The sequence below is a fragment of the Leucoraja erinacea genome, chromosome 44, assembly GCF_028641065.1.
Source record: "Leucoraja erinacea ecotype New England chromosome 44, Leri_hhj_1, whole genome shotgun sequence".
In the NCBI taxonomy this organism is placed as follows: Eukaryota; Metazoa; Chordata; class Chondrichthyes; order Rajiformes; family Rajidae; genus Leucoraja; species Leucoraja erinaceus.
In genome coordinates this window covers 685,639-703,754 of record NC_073420.1, presented here as the reverse complement: position 1 = coordinate 703,754, position 18,116 = coordinate 685,639, and the positions used below count along the sequence as shown (strand labels likewise).

At 49.8% G+C, this 18,116-nt stretch overlaps 1 protein-coding gene across 3 annotated transcripts in view; it reads right to left on the bottom strand.

Annotated features, from left to right (window-relative positions):
• LOC129714977 (spectrin beta chain, non-erythrocytic 1-like) overlaps nucleotides 1-18,116 on the bottom strand; it is a 194,598-nt gene that overhangs the window by 27,226 nt on the left and 149,256 nt on the right. For all 3 annotated transcript variants that reach the window (XM_055664781.1, XM_055664780.1, XM_055664782.1), the window contains 9 exons: nucleotides 17,791-17,993; nucleotides 16,570-16,660; nucleotides 15,079-15,225; nucleotides 12,674-12,937; nucleotides 9,197-9,421; nucleotides 7,404-7,493; nucleotides 4,723-5,001; nucleotides 2,718-2,848; nucleotides 1,178-1,382 (listed from right to left, as the gene is read on the bottom strand). In XM_055664781.1, coding sequence (XP_055520756.1) covers nucleotides 1,178-1,382; nucleotides 2,718-2,848; nucleotides 4,723-5,001; nucleotides 7,404-7,493; nucleotides 9,197-9,421; nucleotides 12,674-12,937; nucleotides 15,079-15,225; nucleotides 16,570-16,660; nucleotides 17,791-17,993 — 1,635 coding nt within the window. The remainder of the gene's footprint in view (nucleotides 1-1,177; nucleotides 1,383-2,717; nucleotides 2,849-4,722; nucleotides 5,002-7,403; nucleotides 7,494-9,196; nucleotides 9,422-12,673; nucleotides 12,938-15,078; nucleotides 15,226-16,569; nucleotides 16,661-17,790; nucleotides 17,994-18,116) is intronic.

Sequence of the window (18,116 nt, the reverse complement as noted above, 5' to 3'; positions counted from 1 at the left end):
ACCCAGAGAGTGGTGAGTCTGTGGAATTCTCTGCCTCAGAGGGCGGTGGAGGCCGGTTCTCTGGATGCTTTCAAGAGAGAGCTAGATAGGGCTCTTAAAGATAGTGGGGTCAGGGGATATGGGGAGAAGGCAGGAACGGGTACTGATTGGGGATGATCAGCCATGATCATAGAAGGTTCACCAGACTGATTCTTGGTTCTTGATTTCTTGGGTCCTCCAAAATATTCCAAATGGAATTTAAACTGGAGGTGGTGAAGGGAGGGCTTAAGTCAGAATGGGTTATTGGGATTTCTGGGATGTCAGGACTTTCATATGAAGAAAGACTGGAGAGACTCGGCTTGTATTCGCTGGAATTTAGAAGATTGAGGGGGGATCTTATAGAAACTTACAAAATTCTTAAGGGGTTGGACAGGCTAGATGCAGGAAGATTGTTCCCGATGTTGGGGAAGTCCAGAACAAGGGGTCACAGCTTAAGGATAAGGCGGAAATCTTTTAGGATCATTTTTTTTTCCCACACAGAGAGTGGTGAATCTGTGGAATTCTCTGCCACAGAAGGTAGTTGAGGCCACACAGTTCATTGGCTATATTTAAGAGGGAGTTAGATGTGGCCCTTGTGGCGAAAGGGATCAGGGGGTATGGAGAGAAGGCAGGTACAGGATACTGAGTTGGATGATCAGCCATGATCATATTGAATGGCGGTGCAGGCTCGAAGGGCCGAATGGCCTCTACTCCTGCACCTGTTTTCTATGTTTCTATGATCACAGTGAACCCCTTATTACAGAGTTGATGTGGACAAGCTTTTCCCTTGTGAGAATAGGGAAGATTCAAACAAGATTCAAACAAGAGGACATGACTTCAGAATTAAGGGACGGAAGTTTAGGGGTAACATGAGGGGGAACTTCTTTACTCAGAGAGTGGTAGCGGTGTGGAATGAGCTTCCAGTGGAAGTGGTGGAGGCAGGTTCGTTGGTATCATTTAAAAATAAATTGGATAGGCATATGGATGAGAAGGGAATGGAGGGTTATGGTATGAGTGCAGGCAGGTGGGACTAAGGGGGAAAAAAAAAAAATTTGTTCGGCCTGTTTCCGTGCTGTAATTGTTATATGGTTATAATGGCGGTGCTGGCTGGAAGGGCCGAACGGCCTCTACCCCTGCACCCTATTGTCGATTGACTTACGGTGACGTGCTCGTAGTCCTGGCCCAGCTCGTGCGATCCCGCCACTATCTCCCGCTCGGCGATCCACTGCTCTAGGTCGTCCACTTCCCGCTTCAGCTGGCAGAGCCGGAGGCGTTCCTGCAGCTTCTCCCGCCTCTCCTCCGCCAGGTCCTTCAGCCCCGCGTACAACTTGTCCACCTGCGACTGCCGCAGTGTTATCCGGTCACTGCAGTGGGTGGCGGTAAATCACAACGATCGCCGTTTTGGTTTATCGTCGGGCGAAAAAAGCTTTTTGCCGCGCGCTAAGCGGCCAGCGGGAAGATACACAATAAGGAACGGGTGACAAAAATGCTGGAGGAACTCAGCGGGTGAGGCAGCATCTATGGAGCGAAGGAATAGGTGACGTTTCGGGACGAGACCCTTCGAAGAAGGGTCTCGTCCCGAAACGTCACCTATTCCTTCGCTCCATAGATGCTGCCTCACCCTCAGAGTTTCGAAAAATGGTCTCAACCCAAAACGTCACCCATTCCTTCGCTCCATAGATGTTTGGATCTCGACCCGAAACGTCACCCATTCCTTCGCTCCATAGATGCTGCCTCACCCGCTGAGTTCCTCCAGCATTTTTGTCTACCTTCGATCTTTCCAGCATCTGCAGTTCCTTCTCGAACACGGTAAGGGAATAACGTTTAGTGCGAGGCAAAGCAGATCAAGGATAGTCCAAGGGTCTGTAGGACTATGGATTTAAAAGTGTGGGTCGATTGTCATATGCGATCGTAGAATCTGATTCTGTGGGCCTGCACGTTAGATAGGGCTCTTGAAGATAGCGGAGTCAGGGGATGTGGGGAGAAGGCAGGAACGGGGTAGGGGGAGTCCGGAACCAGGGGCCACACAGTTTAAGAATAAGGGGTATGTGACCGCTACTTCTCGGGTCGGACACCGCCTCACCCGTCCCAAATTAGTGCAGCCCGTGGAGTGCAGCAGCAGCACCTCGCCTTATGAGGAGATGAGGATTACCAAAGCCAATTAACCTACAAATCTGCACGTCAGTTTCAGAATAAGGGGTCGGTCGGCCATTTAGGACTGAGACGAGGAAACACTTCTTCACCCAGAGAGTTGTGAGTCTGTGGAATTCTCTGCCTCAGAGGGCGGTTTTGGCCGGTTCGCTGGATACTTTCAAGAGAGAGCTAGATAGGGCTCTTAAAGATAGCGGAGTCAGGGGAGAAGGCAGGAACGGGGTACTGATTGGGGATGATCAGCCATGATCACATTGAATGGCGGTGCTGGCCGGAAGGGCCGAATGGCCTCTACTCCTGCACCTACTGTCTACTGTCGACTAGTTGCCTGAATTGGGCGCCATTGGGCGTCGGGACGGGTGAGGCGGGGTCCGACCCGAGAAGCAGCGGTCATATACGGGACAAGGGCGGTCCCGTACGGGACGAACCAATTTAGCCCAAATATACGGGATGTCCGGACAGTTGGCGATCCCTGGGTGGAACCTGATGGGCCGAATGGCCTAATTCTGCTCCTATCACCTATAAATTATTGAATTGTTGGCACCAACCTCTCAGGATGGCTGTTGGTTAACAGGTTTCTGCTCAAGTTAGACAGCTGATGGATCGTCTGGGCGTAGTCCTCCAGAGACTGCTCCACCACCTGGTGTTTCTTCACCATTGCCATCGCGCTCGGCTCATCCTGTTAGCACAAGACGATGCCGTTAAAACAGGCGTTAAACGGCGATAAAACACACCGCAACACAACGCGCAACAGATAAATATGATTCAATATGATCAGCCATGATCATATTGAATGGCGGTGCAGGCTCGAAGGGCCGAATGGCCTACTCCTGCACCTAATTTCTATGTTTCTATGAAACATAGAAATTAGGTGCAGGAGTAGGACATTCGGCCCTTCGAGCCTGCACCATTCGCCATTCAATATGATCATGGCTGATCATCCAACTCAGTATCCCGTACCTGCCTTCTCTCCATACCCCCTGATCCCTTTAGCTACAAGGGCCACATCTAACTCCCTCTTAAATATAGCCAATGAACTGTGTGGCCTCAACTACCCTCTGCGGCAGAGGTCCAGAGATTCACCACTCTCTGTGTGAAAAAAGTTCTTCTCATCTCGGTTTTAAAGGATTTCCCCTTATCCTTAAGCTGTGACCCCTTGTCCTGGACTTCCCCAACATCGGGAACAATCTTCCTGCATCTAGCCTGTCCAACCCCTTAAGAATTTTGTAAGTTTCTATAAGATCCCCTCTCAATCTCCTAAATTCTAGAGAGTATAAACCAAGTCTATCCAGTCTTTCTTCATAAGACAGTCCTGACATCCCAGGAATCAGTCTGGTGAACCTTCTCTGCACTCCCTCTATGGCAATAATGTCCTTCCTCAGATTTGGAGACCAAAACTGTACGCAATACTCCAGGTGTGGTCTCACCAAGACCCTGTACAACTGCAGTAGAACCTCCCTGCTCCTATACTCAAATCCTCTTGCTATGAAAGCCAACATACCATTCGCTTTCTTTACTGCCTGCTGCACCTGCATGCCTACCTTCAATGACTGGTGTACCATGACACCCAGGTCTCGCTGCATCTCCCCCTGAAGGAGCAGTACCCCCTGTAGAAGGGTCTCGACCCTAAACGTCGCCCATTCCTTCGCTCCATAGATGCTGCCTCACCCGCTGAATTCCTCCAGCATTTTAGTCTATCTTCGATTTTTCCAGCATCTGCAGTTCCTTCTTAAACACTCATATGAATGAATACTGATTGGGGATGATCAGCCATGATCACGGTGCTGGGTCGAAGGGCCGAATGGCCTACTCGTTGCACCTATTGTCTATTGTCTAATACTTTATTCATGACCCTGGTGAGACCACACCTGGAGTATTGTGTGCAGTTTTGGTCTCCAGATTTGAGGAAGGACATTCCCGCTATTGAGGGAGTGCAGCGTAGGTTCACCAGGTTAATCCCCGGGATGGCGGGACTATCGTATGTTGAAAGAATGGAGTGGCTGGGCTTGTGTACCCTGGCATTTTGAAGGATGAGAGGGAATCTCATTGAAACATCTAAGATTATTCAGGGTTTTGGACACGCTAGAGGCTGGAAACATGTTCCCGATGTTGGGGGAGTCCAGAACCAGGGGGCACACACACACACACACACAGTTTAAGAATAAGGGGTCGGCCATTTAGAACGGAGATGTGAAACACTTTTTCACAGAGAGTTGTGAGTCTGTGGAATTCTCTGCCTCAGAGGGCGGTGGAGGCCGGTTCTCTGGATACTTTCAAGAGAGAGCTAGACAGGGCTCTTAAAGATAGCGGAGTCAGGGGAGAAGGCAGGAACGGGGCACTGATTGTGGATGATCAGCCATGATCACATTGAATGGTGGTGCTGGCTCGAAGGGCCGAATGGCCTCTACTCCTGCCCCTATTGTCTATTGTCTATTCCACTCGTCACTTAAATTTCACATTTCATGCATCTTGTGCTTTTAAGACCGTTTGGCAGACCGATGTCCGTCTAGGGATGGATAAAGTTCTATCGTATAGTACCGTATCGAATCGTACCTTAGCCCTCTCTTCCGACATCATGTGAAGTTCCTGCTCGCCCATCCAGGCCTCGGCCTCAGCTGCGTCAAAGTAGAACTGCTGGGCCTTCTGCGACTCCTGTAGGCGCCGGTCGCGGTGGTTCGTTTCCTCCTTCAGGTCTCGCCAGGTCTCCTGGAGGTCCCCAAGACGGGCGCGCAGAATCTCGGAGTCCACGCGGCCCGCAACGGCTAGCGTCTCCCCGCGCTCGCCGATGTCGTCGATCCGGGGCTGGTGGCCCTGGATCTCCTTCTCCAGGGTCTGCGGGGAAACCGAGTTCAAGATTCAAGATTCAATTTAATTGTCATTTGGACCCCATGAGGTCCAAACGAAATGCCGTTTCTGCAGCCATACATTACAAACAAATAGACCCAAGACACAACATAATTTACATAAACATCCATCACATCGCTGTGATGGAAGGCCAAAAAAACTTATCTCTCCACTGCACTCTTCCCCCCCCCCCGATGTCAGAGTCAAAGTCAAAGCCCCCGGCTGGCGATGGCGATTGTCCCGCGGCCATTAAAGCCACGCCGGGTGATGCAAGGTCGCACACCGGGTCTTGGTGTTAGAGCCCCCGGCGTGCGCTCGCAGAGTCCCGCGGCCATTCCAAGCCGCGCGGGGCGGTGATGTCAGGCCCCGCTCCAGGAGCTCTTCGACCCCGCAACTCGGGCGGGAGAAGTCGCCGTTGCGGGAGCCCTGAAAAGCGGTCTCCCTCCAGGGACCCGCAGGCTCCCGGTGCTGCCGTCCGCCAGACCCGCAGTTGCAGCCTCCGAATCTCCGGAGGTCGGGCCGCAGCAGCAGCAGCGCTCCACCACCGCTCCACCCGCTCCGGACTCGGCCAGCTCCGCGACGGTGAGGTGAGTCGTCGGCACCAGAGTCCCCGGTCTTCTCCTGTTGGAGGCCGCTCCTCGTTGCAGCCCCAACGACAACGGAGACCCGACAAAGAAAAGGTCGGGTCTCCCGTGCAGGGAGAGATTTAAAAGTTACCCCCCCCACACACACACCCCAACAAAAAATAACAAAAACTACATAAAAACATAGACAGAAAATAATAAAAACGCAGACGGGCTGCAGAGGCCGCTGCTGACGAGAGTCGCGCGCGCCATACTAATCCGCGCCTATTCGAACGTTAGGTGGGCACAAAATAACCTCAGCAGGCCAGGCGGGAACCTCATCTCTGGAGAGAAGGAACGGGCGACGAGATCCTTTCTTTAGGTGAGATTACTCTGTGCCAGGCTGCTTCACAGAGCAATGGATGGTTGTTTACACTGTGTCAGAAGCGGGGTCCTGGCCCGAAACATCACCAATTCCTTCTCTCCAGAGATGCTGCCTGGCGCGCTGAGTCATATCCTTGAGATATTTGAGGAAGGACATCCTTGTGATTGAGACAGTGCAGCGTAGGTTCACGAGATTGATCCCTGGGATGGCGGGACTGTCACATGAGGAAAGATTGAAAAGACTGGGCTTGTATTCACTGGAGTTTAGAAGGATGAGGAATTCCCTGATCTTATAGAAACATAGAAAATTATAAAAGGACTGGACAAGCTAGATGCAGGAAAAATGTTCCCAATGTTGGGCGAGTCCAGAACCAGGGGCCACACACACACAGTCTTAGAATAAAGGGGAGGCCATTTAAGACTGAGGTGAGAAAATACTTTTTCACCCAGAGAGTTGTGAATTTGTGGAATTCCCTGCCACAGAGGGCAGTGGAGGCCAAGTCACTGGATGGATTTAAGAGAGAGTTAGATAGAGCTCTAGGGGCTAGTGGAGTCAGGGGGTATGGGGTGAAGGCAGGCACGGGTTATTGATTGGGGACGATCAGCCCTGATCACAATGAATGGTGGTGCTGGCTCGAAGGGCCGAATGGCCTCCTCCTGCACCTATTTATTGTTTAACCCGAGGCGAACAAGGTGTATTATTTGCTATATGAAGAAAGACTGGGAGCAGGGAGGTTCTACTGCAGTTGTACAGGGTCTTGGTGAGACCACACCTGGAGTATTGCGTACAGTTTTGGTCTCCTAATCTGAGGAAAGACATTCTTGCCATAGAGGGAGTACAGAGAAGGTTCACCAGACTGATTCCTGGGATGGCAGGACTTACATATGAAGAAAGACTGGATAGACTCGGCTTGTACTGGCTAGAATTTAGAAGATTGTGGGGGGATCTTATAGAAACTTACAAAATTCTTAAAGGGTTGGACAGGCTAGATGCAGGAAGATTGTTCCCGATGTTGGGGAAGTCCAGGACAAGGGGCCACACACACAGTTTAAGGATAAGGGGGAAATCTTTCAGGACCGAGATGAGAAAAACATTTTTTTTCACACACAGAGAGTGATGAATTCTCTGCCACAGAAGGTAGTTGAGGCCACACAGTTCATTGGCTATATTTAAGAGGGAGTTAGATGTGGCCCTTGTGGCTAAAGGGATCAGAGGGTATGGAGAGAAGGCAGGGATGGGATACTGAGTTGGATGATCAGCCATGATCATATTGAATGGCGGTGCAGGCTCGAAGGGCCGAATGGCCTCTACTCCTGCTCCTATTTCCTATGTTACATTAGTGAGAAACAGATGTACAGGAGCAGCTGTTTGACAAGCCTCGTTCCAGCGTGGAGCGCGCCCACGCTAGCGAGGAATTGGCGCGTGTCGTGTTCTCGACTCACCTGGTTTTTCTTAATGAGTAGCTGTACAGTTGGCAAGTTGTTCCCGTGGTCCGTTGAGGTTGCTAGTGGCAACCGTTCATTAACCCAGAGCTGTAGAGAGAAAGAGAGAGAGATTAGATGAACAGTATTAGGTGCAGCAGGCAGTGAAGAAAGCAAATTATATGTTAGCTTTCATAGCAAAAGGATTTGTGTATAGGAGCAGGGAGGTTCTACTGCAGTTGTACAGGGTCTTGGTGAGACCACACCTGGAGTATATTGTACAGTTTTGGTCTCCAAATCTGAGGAAGGACATTATTGCCATAGAGGGAGTGCAGAGAAGGTTCACCAGACTGATTCCTGGGATGTCAGGACTGTCTTATGAAGAAAGACTGGATAGACTTGGTTTATACTCTCTAGAATTTAGGAGATTGAGAGGGGATCTTATAGAAACTTACAAAATTCTTAAAGGGTTGGACAGGCTAGATGCAGGAAGATTGCTCCCGATGTTGGGGAAGTCCAGGACAAGGGGTCACAGCTTAAGGATAAGGGGGAAATCCTTTAAAACCGAGATGAGAAGAACTTTTTTCACACGGAGAGTGGTGAATCTCTGGAACTCTCTGCCACAGAGGGTAGTCGAGGTCAGTTCATTGACTATATTTAAGAGGGAGTTAGATGTGGCCCTCGTGGCTAAAGGGATCAGGGGGTATGGAGAGAAGGCAGGTACGGGATACTGAGTTGGATGATCAGCCATGATCATATTGAATGGCGAATGGTGCAGGCTCGAAGGGCCGAATGGCCTCTACTCCTGCATCTAATTTCTATGTTTCTATGTATTTACCATTCACTAGCTTTGTAGGATTTGATTTAGTTTAGAGTTACAGCGCGGAAACAGGCCCTTCGGCCCACTGAGTCCGTGCCGACCAGCGATCCCCGCACACTAACACCGTCCTGCACATACTAGATAGTGTTTAAGAAGGAACTGCAGATGCTGGAAAATCGAAGGTAGACAAAAATGCTGGAGGAACTCAGTGGGTGCAGCAGCATCTGTGGAGCGAAGGAAATAGGCAACGTTTCGGGCCGAAACCCTTCTTCAGAATGATCAGTTAGATAGGGGGTTAGCTCCAGGGGCTGGTGGAATCAAGAGATATGTGGAGAAGGCAGGCACGGGTTATTGATTGGGGACGATCAGCCATGATCGCAATGAATGGCGGTGCTAGCTGGAAGGGCCGAATGGCCTCCTCCTGCACCTATTTTCTATGTTTCTGTGACAATTTCACGCTGAAACCCAGCCAATCAACGTCCAAACCTGCATGTCTTTGGAGCGTGGGAGGAAACTGAAGATCTCGGAGAAAATCCACGCAGGTTACGGGGGAGAAGGCAGGAGGAGAACGGGGTTAGGAGGGAGAGATAGAACGGCGGAGTGGACTTGATGGGCCGAATGGCCTCTAATTCCACTGCTAACCTCATGGCTCCAATGGCAACCAAACGCCTCCGTTGCCATGCAGTGAGAACGGAGAGGTTGAGAAGGAGTTTCTTCCCAGAGGCAATTCGGACTGTAAACGCCTTTCTCACCAGGGACTAACTCTACAGAACGTTTTTCCTTCTATTATTTATTATGTAAAAGAATATGTGTGTTATGATTGTGTTTATAATTTGTTTGGTTGTTTTGTTGTTTGTCTTTTGCACAAAAGTCCGCGAGCATTGCCACTTTCATTTCACTGCACATCTCGTATGTGTATGTGACAAATAAACTTGACTTGACTTGACTTGATGGCTACTTTGCTGTAAGCGAGCACAGGTTAAAAAAGACTTACGATTTCGTCTTCCAGGTCGCGGTTGAACTGGTGGCCTTCCTTGGAGGCCATGAGGTTGCTGCGTCTCTCCTTCACTGGCCTCAGCAGCTCCTGGAACCTCTCCTGCACCCGCCCCTGCTTGGCGTCCACCTCCACAACGTTGGCGTCTTCTTGCCCCAAGGCCTGGGCCTGGTTCTTCAACCCCTCCAGCTCCTTCTCCCGGACCTGCATCTGGTTTTCCAATATCTGCAAAGAGACAACGAGGAACTTATGGTCGGAAATAGACAATAGACCACAGAAGCAGGAGTAGAGGCCATTCGGCCCTTCGAGCCTGCACCATTCGCCATTCAATATGATCATGGCTGATCATCCAACTCAGTATCCCATACCTGCCTTCTCTCCATACCCCCTGATCCCTTTAGCCACAAGGGCCACATCTAACTCCCTCTTAAATATAGCCAATGAACTGTGTGGCCTCAACTACCTTCTGTGGCAGAGAATTCCACAGATTCGCCAATTTTTTTTTCTGATCTCGGTCCGAAAAGATTTCCCGCTTATCCTTAAACTGTGTGACCCCTTGTTCTGGATTTCCCCAACATCGGGAATGAACTGTGTGGCCTCAACTACCTTCTGTGGCAGAGAATTCCACAGATTCACCACTCTCTGTGAGTGAAAAAAAATGTTTTTCTCATCTCGGTCCTAAAAGATTTCCCCCTTATCCTTAAACTGTGTGTGTGGCCCCTTGTCCTGGACTTCCCCAACATCGGGACCAATCTTCCTGCATCTAGCCTGTCCAACCCCTTAAGAATTTTGTACGTTTCTATAAGATCCCCCCCCCTCAATCGTCTAAATTCTAGCGAGTACAAGCCGAGTCTATCCAGTCTTTCTTCATATGAAAGTCCTGACATCCCAGGAATCAGTCTGGTGAACCTTCTCTGTACTCCCTCTATGGCAAGAATGTTTTTCCTCAGATTAGGGGACCAAAACTGTACGCAATACTCCAGGTGTGGTCTTCACCAGGGCTCTGTACAACTGCAGAAGGACCTCTTTGCTCCTATATTCGACTCCTCTCGTTATAAAGGCCAACATGCCATTCGCTTTCTTCACTGCCTGCTGTACCTGCATGCTTACCTTCATAGACTGATGTACAAGGACCCCCAGATCCCGTTGTACTTCCCCTTTTCCCAACTTGACGCCATTTAGATAGTGATCTGCCTTCCTGTTTTTGCAACAAAGTGGATAATCTCACATTTATCCGCATTAAACTTCATCTGCCACAGATGCTATGATACTTGAAAAAAGACCGTATGCCAATATGTCAACATACGGTTTTTTTTAATTTATTATTATTATTTTTTTTTTGGTCTAGTTTTTATGTAGTTTTTGTAATTTTTTTTGTTGGGGTATGTGTGTGGGGGGGAGGGGTAACTTTAAAATCTTTCCCCTGCACGGGAGACCCGACTTTTTCTTTGTCGGGTCTCCGTTGTCGTTGGGGCTGCGACGAGGAGCGGCCTCCAACAGGAGAAGACCGGGGGCTCTGGTGCCGACGACTCACCTCACCGTCGCGGGGCTGGCCGAGTCCGGAGCGGGTGGAGCGGTGGTGGAGCGCTGCTGCTGCAGCTGCGGCCCGACCTCCGGAGATTCGGAGGCTGCAACTGCGGGTCTGGCGGACGGCGGCACCGGGAGCCCGCGGGTCCCTGGAGGGAGACCGCTTTTCGGGGCTCCCGCAACAGCGATTTCTCCCGCCCGAGTTGCGGGGTTGAAGAGCTCCTGGAGCGGGGCCTTACAGCACCGCCCCGCGCGGCTTGGAATGGCCGCGGGACTCTGCGAGCGCACGCCGGGGGCTCCAACACCAAGACCCGGTGTGCGACCTCGCATCACCCGGCGTGGCTTTAATGGCCGCGGGACAATCGCCATCGCCAGCCGGGGGCTTTGACTTTGACTCTGACATGGGGGGAGGGGGGGGGGTGTGCAGTGGAGAGATAAGTTTTTTTGGCCTTCCATCACAGCAATGTGATGGATGTTTATGTAAATTATGTTGTGTCTTGGGTCTATTTGTTTGTAATGTATGGCTGCAGAAACGACATTTCGTTTGGACCTCAAGGGGTTCAAATGACAAATATATTGTATTGTATTGTATTGTAACATAGGTATGTTACAAAACCTACCTGAATCGTCATTGAGAATCTGTCCCAGCCCCATGTGCTCGATTTTGGCGCTGTTTAGAGGGGGCGGGTTTAAAACGCGATTTTTACTAGGCTGTTGCAATCGAAAATGTTCAGCCTAGTAAATCATTAACGGAAAATCGCTGAAAGACCCCGTCGCAAAAGGTATTATTAGGTATTATGGCCTTGTATAATAGTTATAGTAGTTTAAAAATCACTCTCTCAACCCGCAACTTCTCGCAGCCCCAGGGGTTTATAAAGCAAACAATTAAAGGTATGTACCTTATTTTTACATTAAAAGGGGCTTCTTAAGAACCCTGTATATAAAACTTTCTATAGCAAATAGTTCATTTTGGGCCCTTTATATCCCGCAGTATTTTTCTGGGCATTTGAGGGCACAAATCCAGCGCAATGTGAACGTTCTAAACCAGCGCGTTCCACAGGAACCCACTAGAAAGCCGATTTTAATTGACTTTAATTTACAGCAATTGAACACTAAATTCCTTCCATTTGGCCTATAAATTGATGTAAATGAGATTTAAAAATCATGTTTTATTGTGAATTATTTGTGAATATTATTTGGACACTTAGGCTATTTAAAAATGTTAATCATTTATTAGGAAATGGATAGATGTTTAGATCTAGTAATTGAAGTTTGAAATTAGCTACAATTGGGTAACTAACTAATTATATGCTTTAATTTCAGTTCCTCCAAGTAAGATTATTTTATATTTGTTTCAGAATGCTTCAATCTATGATAACTGAAAATTTCATTCAGTTCTCTTAATTTTTAAGAAGGTTATGGGCTTTTGACTGTCCTCGATCACAGCTTTTTTGTTATGTCCATAGAAAATCAATAGGGAACTTATTATTTTTATTCAAATCGTTTGCTATGTCGCTCTTCAAGGGAGATGCTAAATGCATTTCGTTGTCTTTGTACTGTACACTGACAATGACAATTAAAATTGAATCTGAATCTGAATCTGAATCTGAACAAGATGCTAATTTCCGAGTATGAAAATGGCCATAACTTTTTTATTACTTGAGATGTGAAAGTGAATTAGGTGTCAAATTAAACTTATTGTTATGCTTTATCTGATGGGAGGCTTTGCAGACTTGGTTTTTTAAATCTCAAAATTTTGTAACATTGCTAATGTATGGCTGCAGAAACGTCATTTCGTTTGGACCTCAAGGGGTCCAAATGACAAATAAATTGTATTGTATTGTATTGTATAACACGGCGTGAATTTATCGGTGACCTGATGCGCTGGTCAACGATGCCGGCAGTCTCCGGAAAAAAAAAAATCGCCAAGCGGGATTGCGTCCTCCGTACCTGCTGCTTTTTCAGGAGGATGCTGACACTGGTCAGGTCCTTGCCGTGGTCGTCGGACTGGAGCTGCGCGTCCAGCTCGTCGAGCCACAGGTCCAGGTCGGCGCAGCTCTGCGTGAACAATTCCGTGCGGTTGGCGTCGAACAGGCACTGGGCCTTGGTCTTGGTGGTGGACTCCAGCTCGTCCCAGAGTCGTTGGAGGTCGGCGAGCTTCTCCTCCACGATCGGCTCGGTGTCCGGCTTCTCCGAGATCAGCTGCTTCCCGTCCTGAGGAACAGAGCGGACAGACAGAAGGGTTTTTTTTTTTTTTTATCAAAAATTTTATTAAATTATTAAAAAATAATATTAACAATCCAATGAAACAAAACAGGACGCAGCAGCATAATACAAGACAAACAAATATACTAAAGAAGCTACACGGAAACATAGACAATAGGTGCAGGAGTAGAGGCCATTCGGCCCTTCGAACCTGCACCGCCATTCAATATGATCATGGCTGATCATCCAACTCAGTATCCCATCCCTGCCTTCTCTCCATACCCCCTGATCCCTTTCGCCACAAGGGCCACATCTAACTCCCTCTTAAATATAGCCAATGAACTGTGTGGCCTCAACTACCTTCTGTGGCAGAGAATTCCACAGATTAGAAACATAGAAACATAGAAATTAGGTGCAGGAGTAGGCCATTCGGCCCTTCGAGCCTGCACCGCCATTCAATATGATCATGGCTGATCATCCAACTCAGTATCCCATCCCTGCCTTCTCTCAATACCCCCTGATCCCTTTCGCCACAAGGGCCACATCTAACTCCCTCTTAAATATAGCCAATGATCTGTGTGGCCTCAACTACCTTCTGTGGCAGAGAATTCCACAGATTCACCACTCTCTGTGTAAAAAATGATTTTCTCATCTCGGTCCTAAAAGACTTCCCTCTTATCCTTAAACTGTGTGTGTGGCCCTTAGTTCTGGACTTCCCCAACATCGGGAATAATCTTCCTGCATCTAGCCTGTCCAACCCCTTAAGAATTTTGTACGTTTCTATAAGATTCCCCCCTCAATCTTATGAATTCCAGCGAGTACAAGCCGAGTCTATCCAGTCTTTCTTCATATGAAAGTCCTGCCATCCCAGGAATCAGTCTGGTGAACCTTCTCTGTACTCCCTCCATGGCAAGAATGTCTTTCCTCAGATTAGGAGACCAAAACTGTACGCAATACTCCAGGTGTGGTCTCACCAAGACCCTGTACAACTGCAGTAGAACCTCCCTGCTCTTATACTCAAATCCTTTTGCTATGAATTCGTCCCTTCCCACCCAAACCCTAGCCCCTCCCCGGGTACTTTCCCTTGCAACCGCAAGAGATGCTACACTTGTCGCTTTAAATTGGAGGAGCAGCACGTCATATTTCGCTTGGGTAGTTTGCACCCCAGCGGCGTGAACATTGACTTCCCCAATTTCAGGTAGTTCCTCCTTCCTCCCTCCTTCCCCTCCCCTTCCCAGCTCTCCCACAGCCCACTGTCTCCGCCTCTTCCTTTCTTTCTCCCGCCCACCCCCACATCAGTCTGAAGAAGGGTCTCGACCTGAAACATCACCTATTCCTTCGCTCCATAGATGCTGCCTCACCCGCTGAGTTCCTCCAGCATTTTTTTGTCGACCTTCGATTTTTCCAGCATCTGCAGTTCTTTCTTAGACAACAGTTAGAGACGGGTACATGGATATAACCATATAACCATACAACAATTACAGCACGGAAACAGGCCATCTCGGCCCTACAAGTCCGTGCCGAACAAATTTTTTTCCCCTTAGTCCCACCTGCCTGCACTCGTACCATAACCCTCCATTCCCTTCTCATCCACATGCCTATCCAATTTATTTTTAAATGATACCAATGAACCTGCCTCCACCACTTCCACTGGGAGCTCATTCCACACCGCCACCACTCTCTGCGTAAAGAAGTTCCCCCTCATGTTACCCCTAAACTTCTGTCCCTTAATTCTGAAGTCATGTCCTCTTGTTTGAATCTTCCCTATTCTCAAAGGGAAAAGCTTGTCCACATCAACTCTGTCTATCCCTCTCATCATTTTAAAGACCTCTATCAGGTCCCCCCTTAACCTTCTGCGCTCCAGAGAATAAAGACCTAACTTATTCAACCTATCTCTGTAACTTAGTTGTTGAAACCCAGGCAACATTCTAGTAAATCTCCTCTGTACTCTCTCTATTTTGTTGACATCCTTCCTATAATTTGACGGATAGGACGGGTGTTTGGAGGGATATGGACCAAGCGCGGGAAGGTGGGACTAGTGTAGCTGGGACATTGTAGGCCGGTGTGGGCAAGTTGGGCCGAAGGGCCTGTTTCCACAGTGCATCACTCTGTGACTCTCTACGATAGCGTAGACCTGGCAACATGCTTACCTTGTCGATCTTGTCCAGCCATTCCTTGTTGGATGCGAGCTCAGCCATGAAGGCCTGGTGCTTCTGCCACTTGGTGTGGAGGTTACGCGCCTCGTCGTATGACATATCTTGTGCCGTCAACATCTTCTCATTGATCCAAAGAGTGAGCTGGACAAAACAGGAGAGAACTAGGGTTGCCAACTATAGACAATAGACACTAGGTGCAGGAGTAGAGGCCATTCGGCCCTTCGAGCCAGCACCAGCACCACCATTCAATGTGATCACGGCTGATCATCCCCAATCAGTACCCCGTTCCTGCCTTCTCCCCATATCCCCTGACTCCGCTATCTTTAGGAGCCCTATCTAGCTCTGTCTTGAAAGTATCCAGAGAACCGGCCTCCACCACCGTTTGAGGCAGAGAATTCCACAGACTCACAACTCTCTGTGAGAAAAAGTGTTCCTCGTCTCCGTTCTAAATGGTTTACTCCTTATTCTTAAACTGTGTGTGAGTTTAGAAGGATGAGGGGGTATCTTATAGAAACGTATAAAATTATAAAAGGACTGGACAAGCTAGATGCAGGAAAAATGGTTCCCAATGTTCTCTGTGAGAAAAAGTGTTTCCTCGTCTCCGTTCTAAATGGCTCACCCCTTATTCTTAAACTGTGTGTGTGTGTGTGTGGCCCCTGGTTCTGGACTCCCCCAGCATCGGGAACATGTTTCCTGCCTCTAGCGTGTCCAAACCCTTAACAATCTTATATGTTTCAATAAGATAGAAACATAGAAATTAGGTGCAGGAGTAGAGGCCATTCGGCCCTTCGAGCCTGCACCGCCATTCAATATGATCATATCTCCTCTCATCCTTCTAAACTCCAGAGTGTACAAGCCCACAGCCGCTCCATTCTCTCAGCATATGACAGTCCCGCCGTCCCGGGAATGAACCTTGTAAACCTACTCTCTGCACTCCCCGTATTAGCCGGGACATCCCGTATATTTTGGGCTAAATTGGTTTGTCCCGTACGGGATCGCCCTTGTCCCGTATTTGACCGCTACTACTCGGGTCGAGGGGACTGTCGGGTTGGAACCCGCCTCACCCGTCCCGACGTAGTGCAGCCCGTGGAGTGCAGCAGCAGCAGCCAGCAGCAGCAGCTCGCCCGTGGCCCCGTCGGTTGGTCGGCAGCCCGGCGTAGCTGTCCGACCTTCGGACCTTCGCTTGCCACCGACCTCCTTCTCATATCCTGCCCATAACCCCTCACCCGTACTGATCAAGAATCTATCTATCTCCGCCTTAAAAATATCCACTGACTTGTGGCCTCCACAGCCGTCTGTGCGGCAAAGAATTCCACAGATTCACCACCCTCTGGCTAACGAAATTCCTCCTCGTCGCCTTCCTAAAGGAACGTCCTTTAATTCTGTGGCTGTGACCTCTGGTCCTAGAATCTCCCACTAGTGGAAACATCCTCTCCACATCCACTCTATCCGGGCCTAACCCAGGCAGCTCAAGCCAGAACTTGCCTCTTGACAATCCTGAAGGAATTTCTGGAGTTCCAGGTTATCCTTGAGGCGCCCAGCAAGGTCGTCGGCAGTTTTGCGATTCCCTCTGTGTCTGAAATGAAAAGGAAAGACAGGTTTTAACGTGAATCGAAAATGGCGCCAAACTGAAACGATGTCTGCCGAGTAGCGTGGCAACCGGAATGTGCCCGAAGAAACTGCAGGTGCTGGTTTAAACTGAAGACAAGACACAAAATGCTGGAGTAACTCAGCGGGACAGGCAGCGTGTTGTTTAAGAAGGAACTGCAGATGCTGGAAAATCGAAGGTAGACAAAAGTGCCGGAGAAACTCAGCGGGTGAGGCAGCATCTAAGGAGCGAAGGAAATAGGCAACGCTTCGGGCCGAAACTCTTCTTCTGACTGATGTAGGATGGGGGATGGAGAAGAAAGGAAGATGAGGAGCCCGAGGGCTGAAGGAGAGCTGAGAAGGGGAGGAGACAGCAAGGGCTACCGGAAATTGGTGAATTAAATGTTTATGCCACTAGGGTGCAGACTGCACTCTGGAGAGGGACGGGCAGCATCTCTGGAGAGAAGGAATGGGTGACGTTTCGGGTTGAGACCCTTCTTCAGACGGATAGTTAGGGGGAGAGGGGCAACGAGAGATAGAGACGGTGATGTCGGCACGGAGTTTGTTCCCGGGTCTCTGGCGCTGTGAGCGCCTAACGGCGGCAACTCTACCGGCACGTCGCCAGGGAGATATAACGAGGGTCGCCAACGTTCTCACTAAGGGACAAAAAAATTCCCGACGGCAATTCGTTGACTGACTGGGCCGTGGCTGGGTGAACGATCAGTTGGCCCCGGGTGCTGGACTGCACACAAAGCCCAGCCGGCGGGCCAGCTGAGGAGTTTTGGCCCCGGGGGTGGGCCGCGCGCAAAGTCCGGCGCCCCGTCCAACTCGTGAACGGCCGTGAGAAGGAGGGGAGGTGGTGGTGGTCGGACAGCTAGGCCGAGCTGCCGACCGACTGACGGGGCCACGGGCGAGGCGCTGCTGCTGCTGCACTCCACGGGCTGCACTACGTCGGGACGGGTCAGGCAGGGTCCGACCCGAGAAGCAGCGGTCGAATACGGGACAAGGGCGGTGTTCGTACGGGATGTCCCGGCTAATACGGGACAGTTGGCGACGCTAGGCATCACATACATACTACGCACAAAGTGGACCGAGTCTTGGACAGGTGATCAAACTGACCGCTTGTCGATGGAGTCCACTTTATCCTGGATTTTGTCTGTGTTGACATTGCCCTCGCTCATCAGCTTCTTGCCCGAGTCCACCACGCTGTTGATCCTCTCCTCGTTGGCCTCCATGGTGGTCATGATGTCCTCGTGCTTCTTAATGGCCGCCTCGGCCAACTCCAGCGTGCCGGCCATCTCCGTGTGCGACAGCAGATAGGCCTGCGGAGCGAGAGGCGGCGTTTTACGCCGACCAGCAAAAGCGCGGACTGCGGGCGTGGGGACGGCACGGTGGGGCAGCGGGGGAGTTGCTGCCTGACTGCGCCAGAGATCACGGGTTCGATC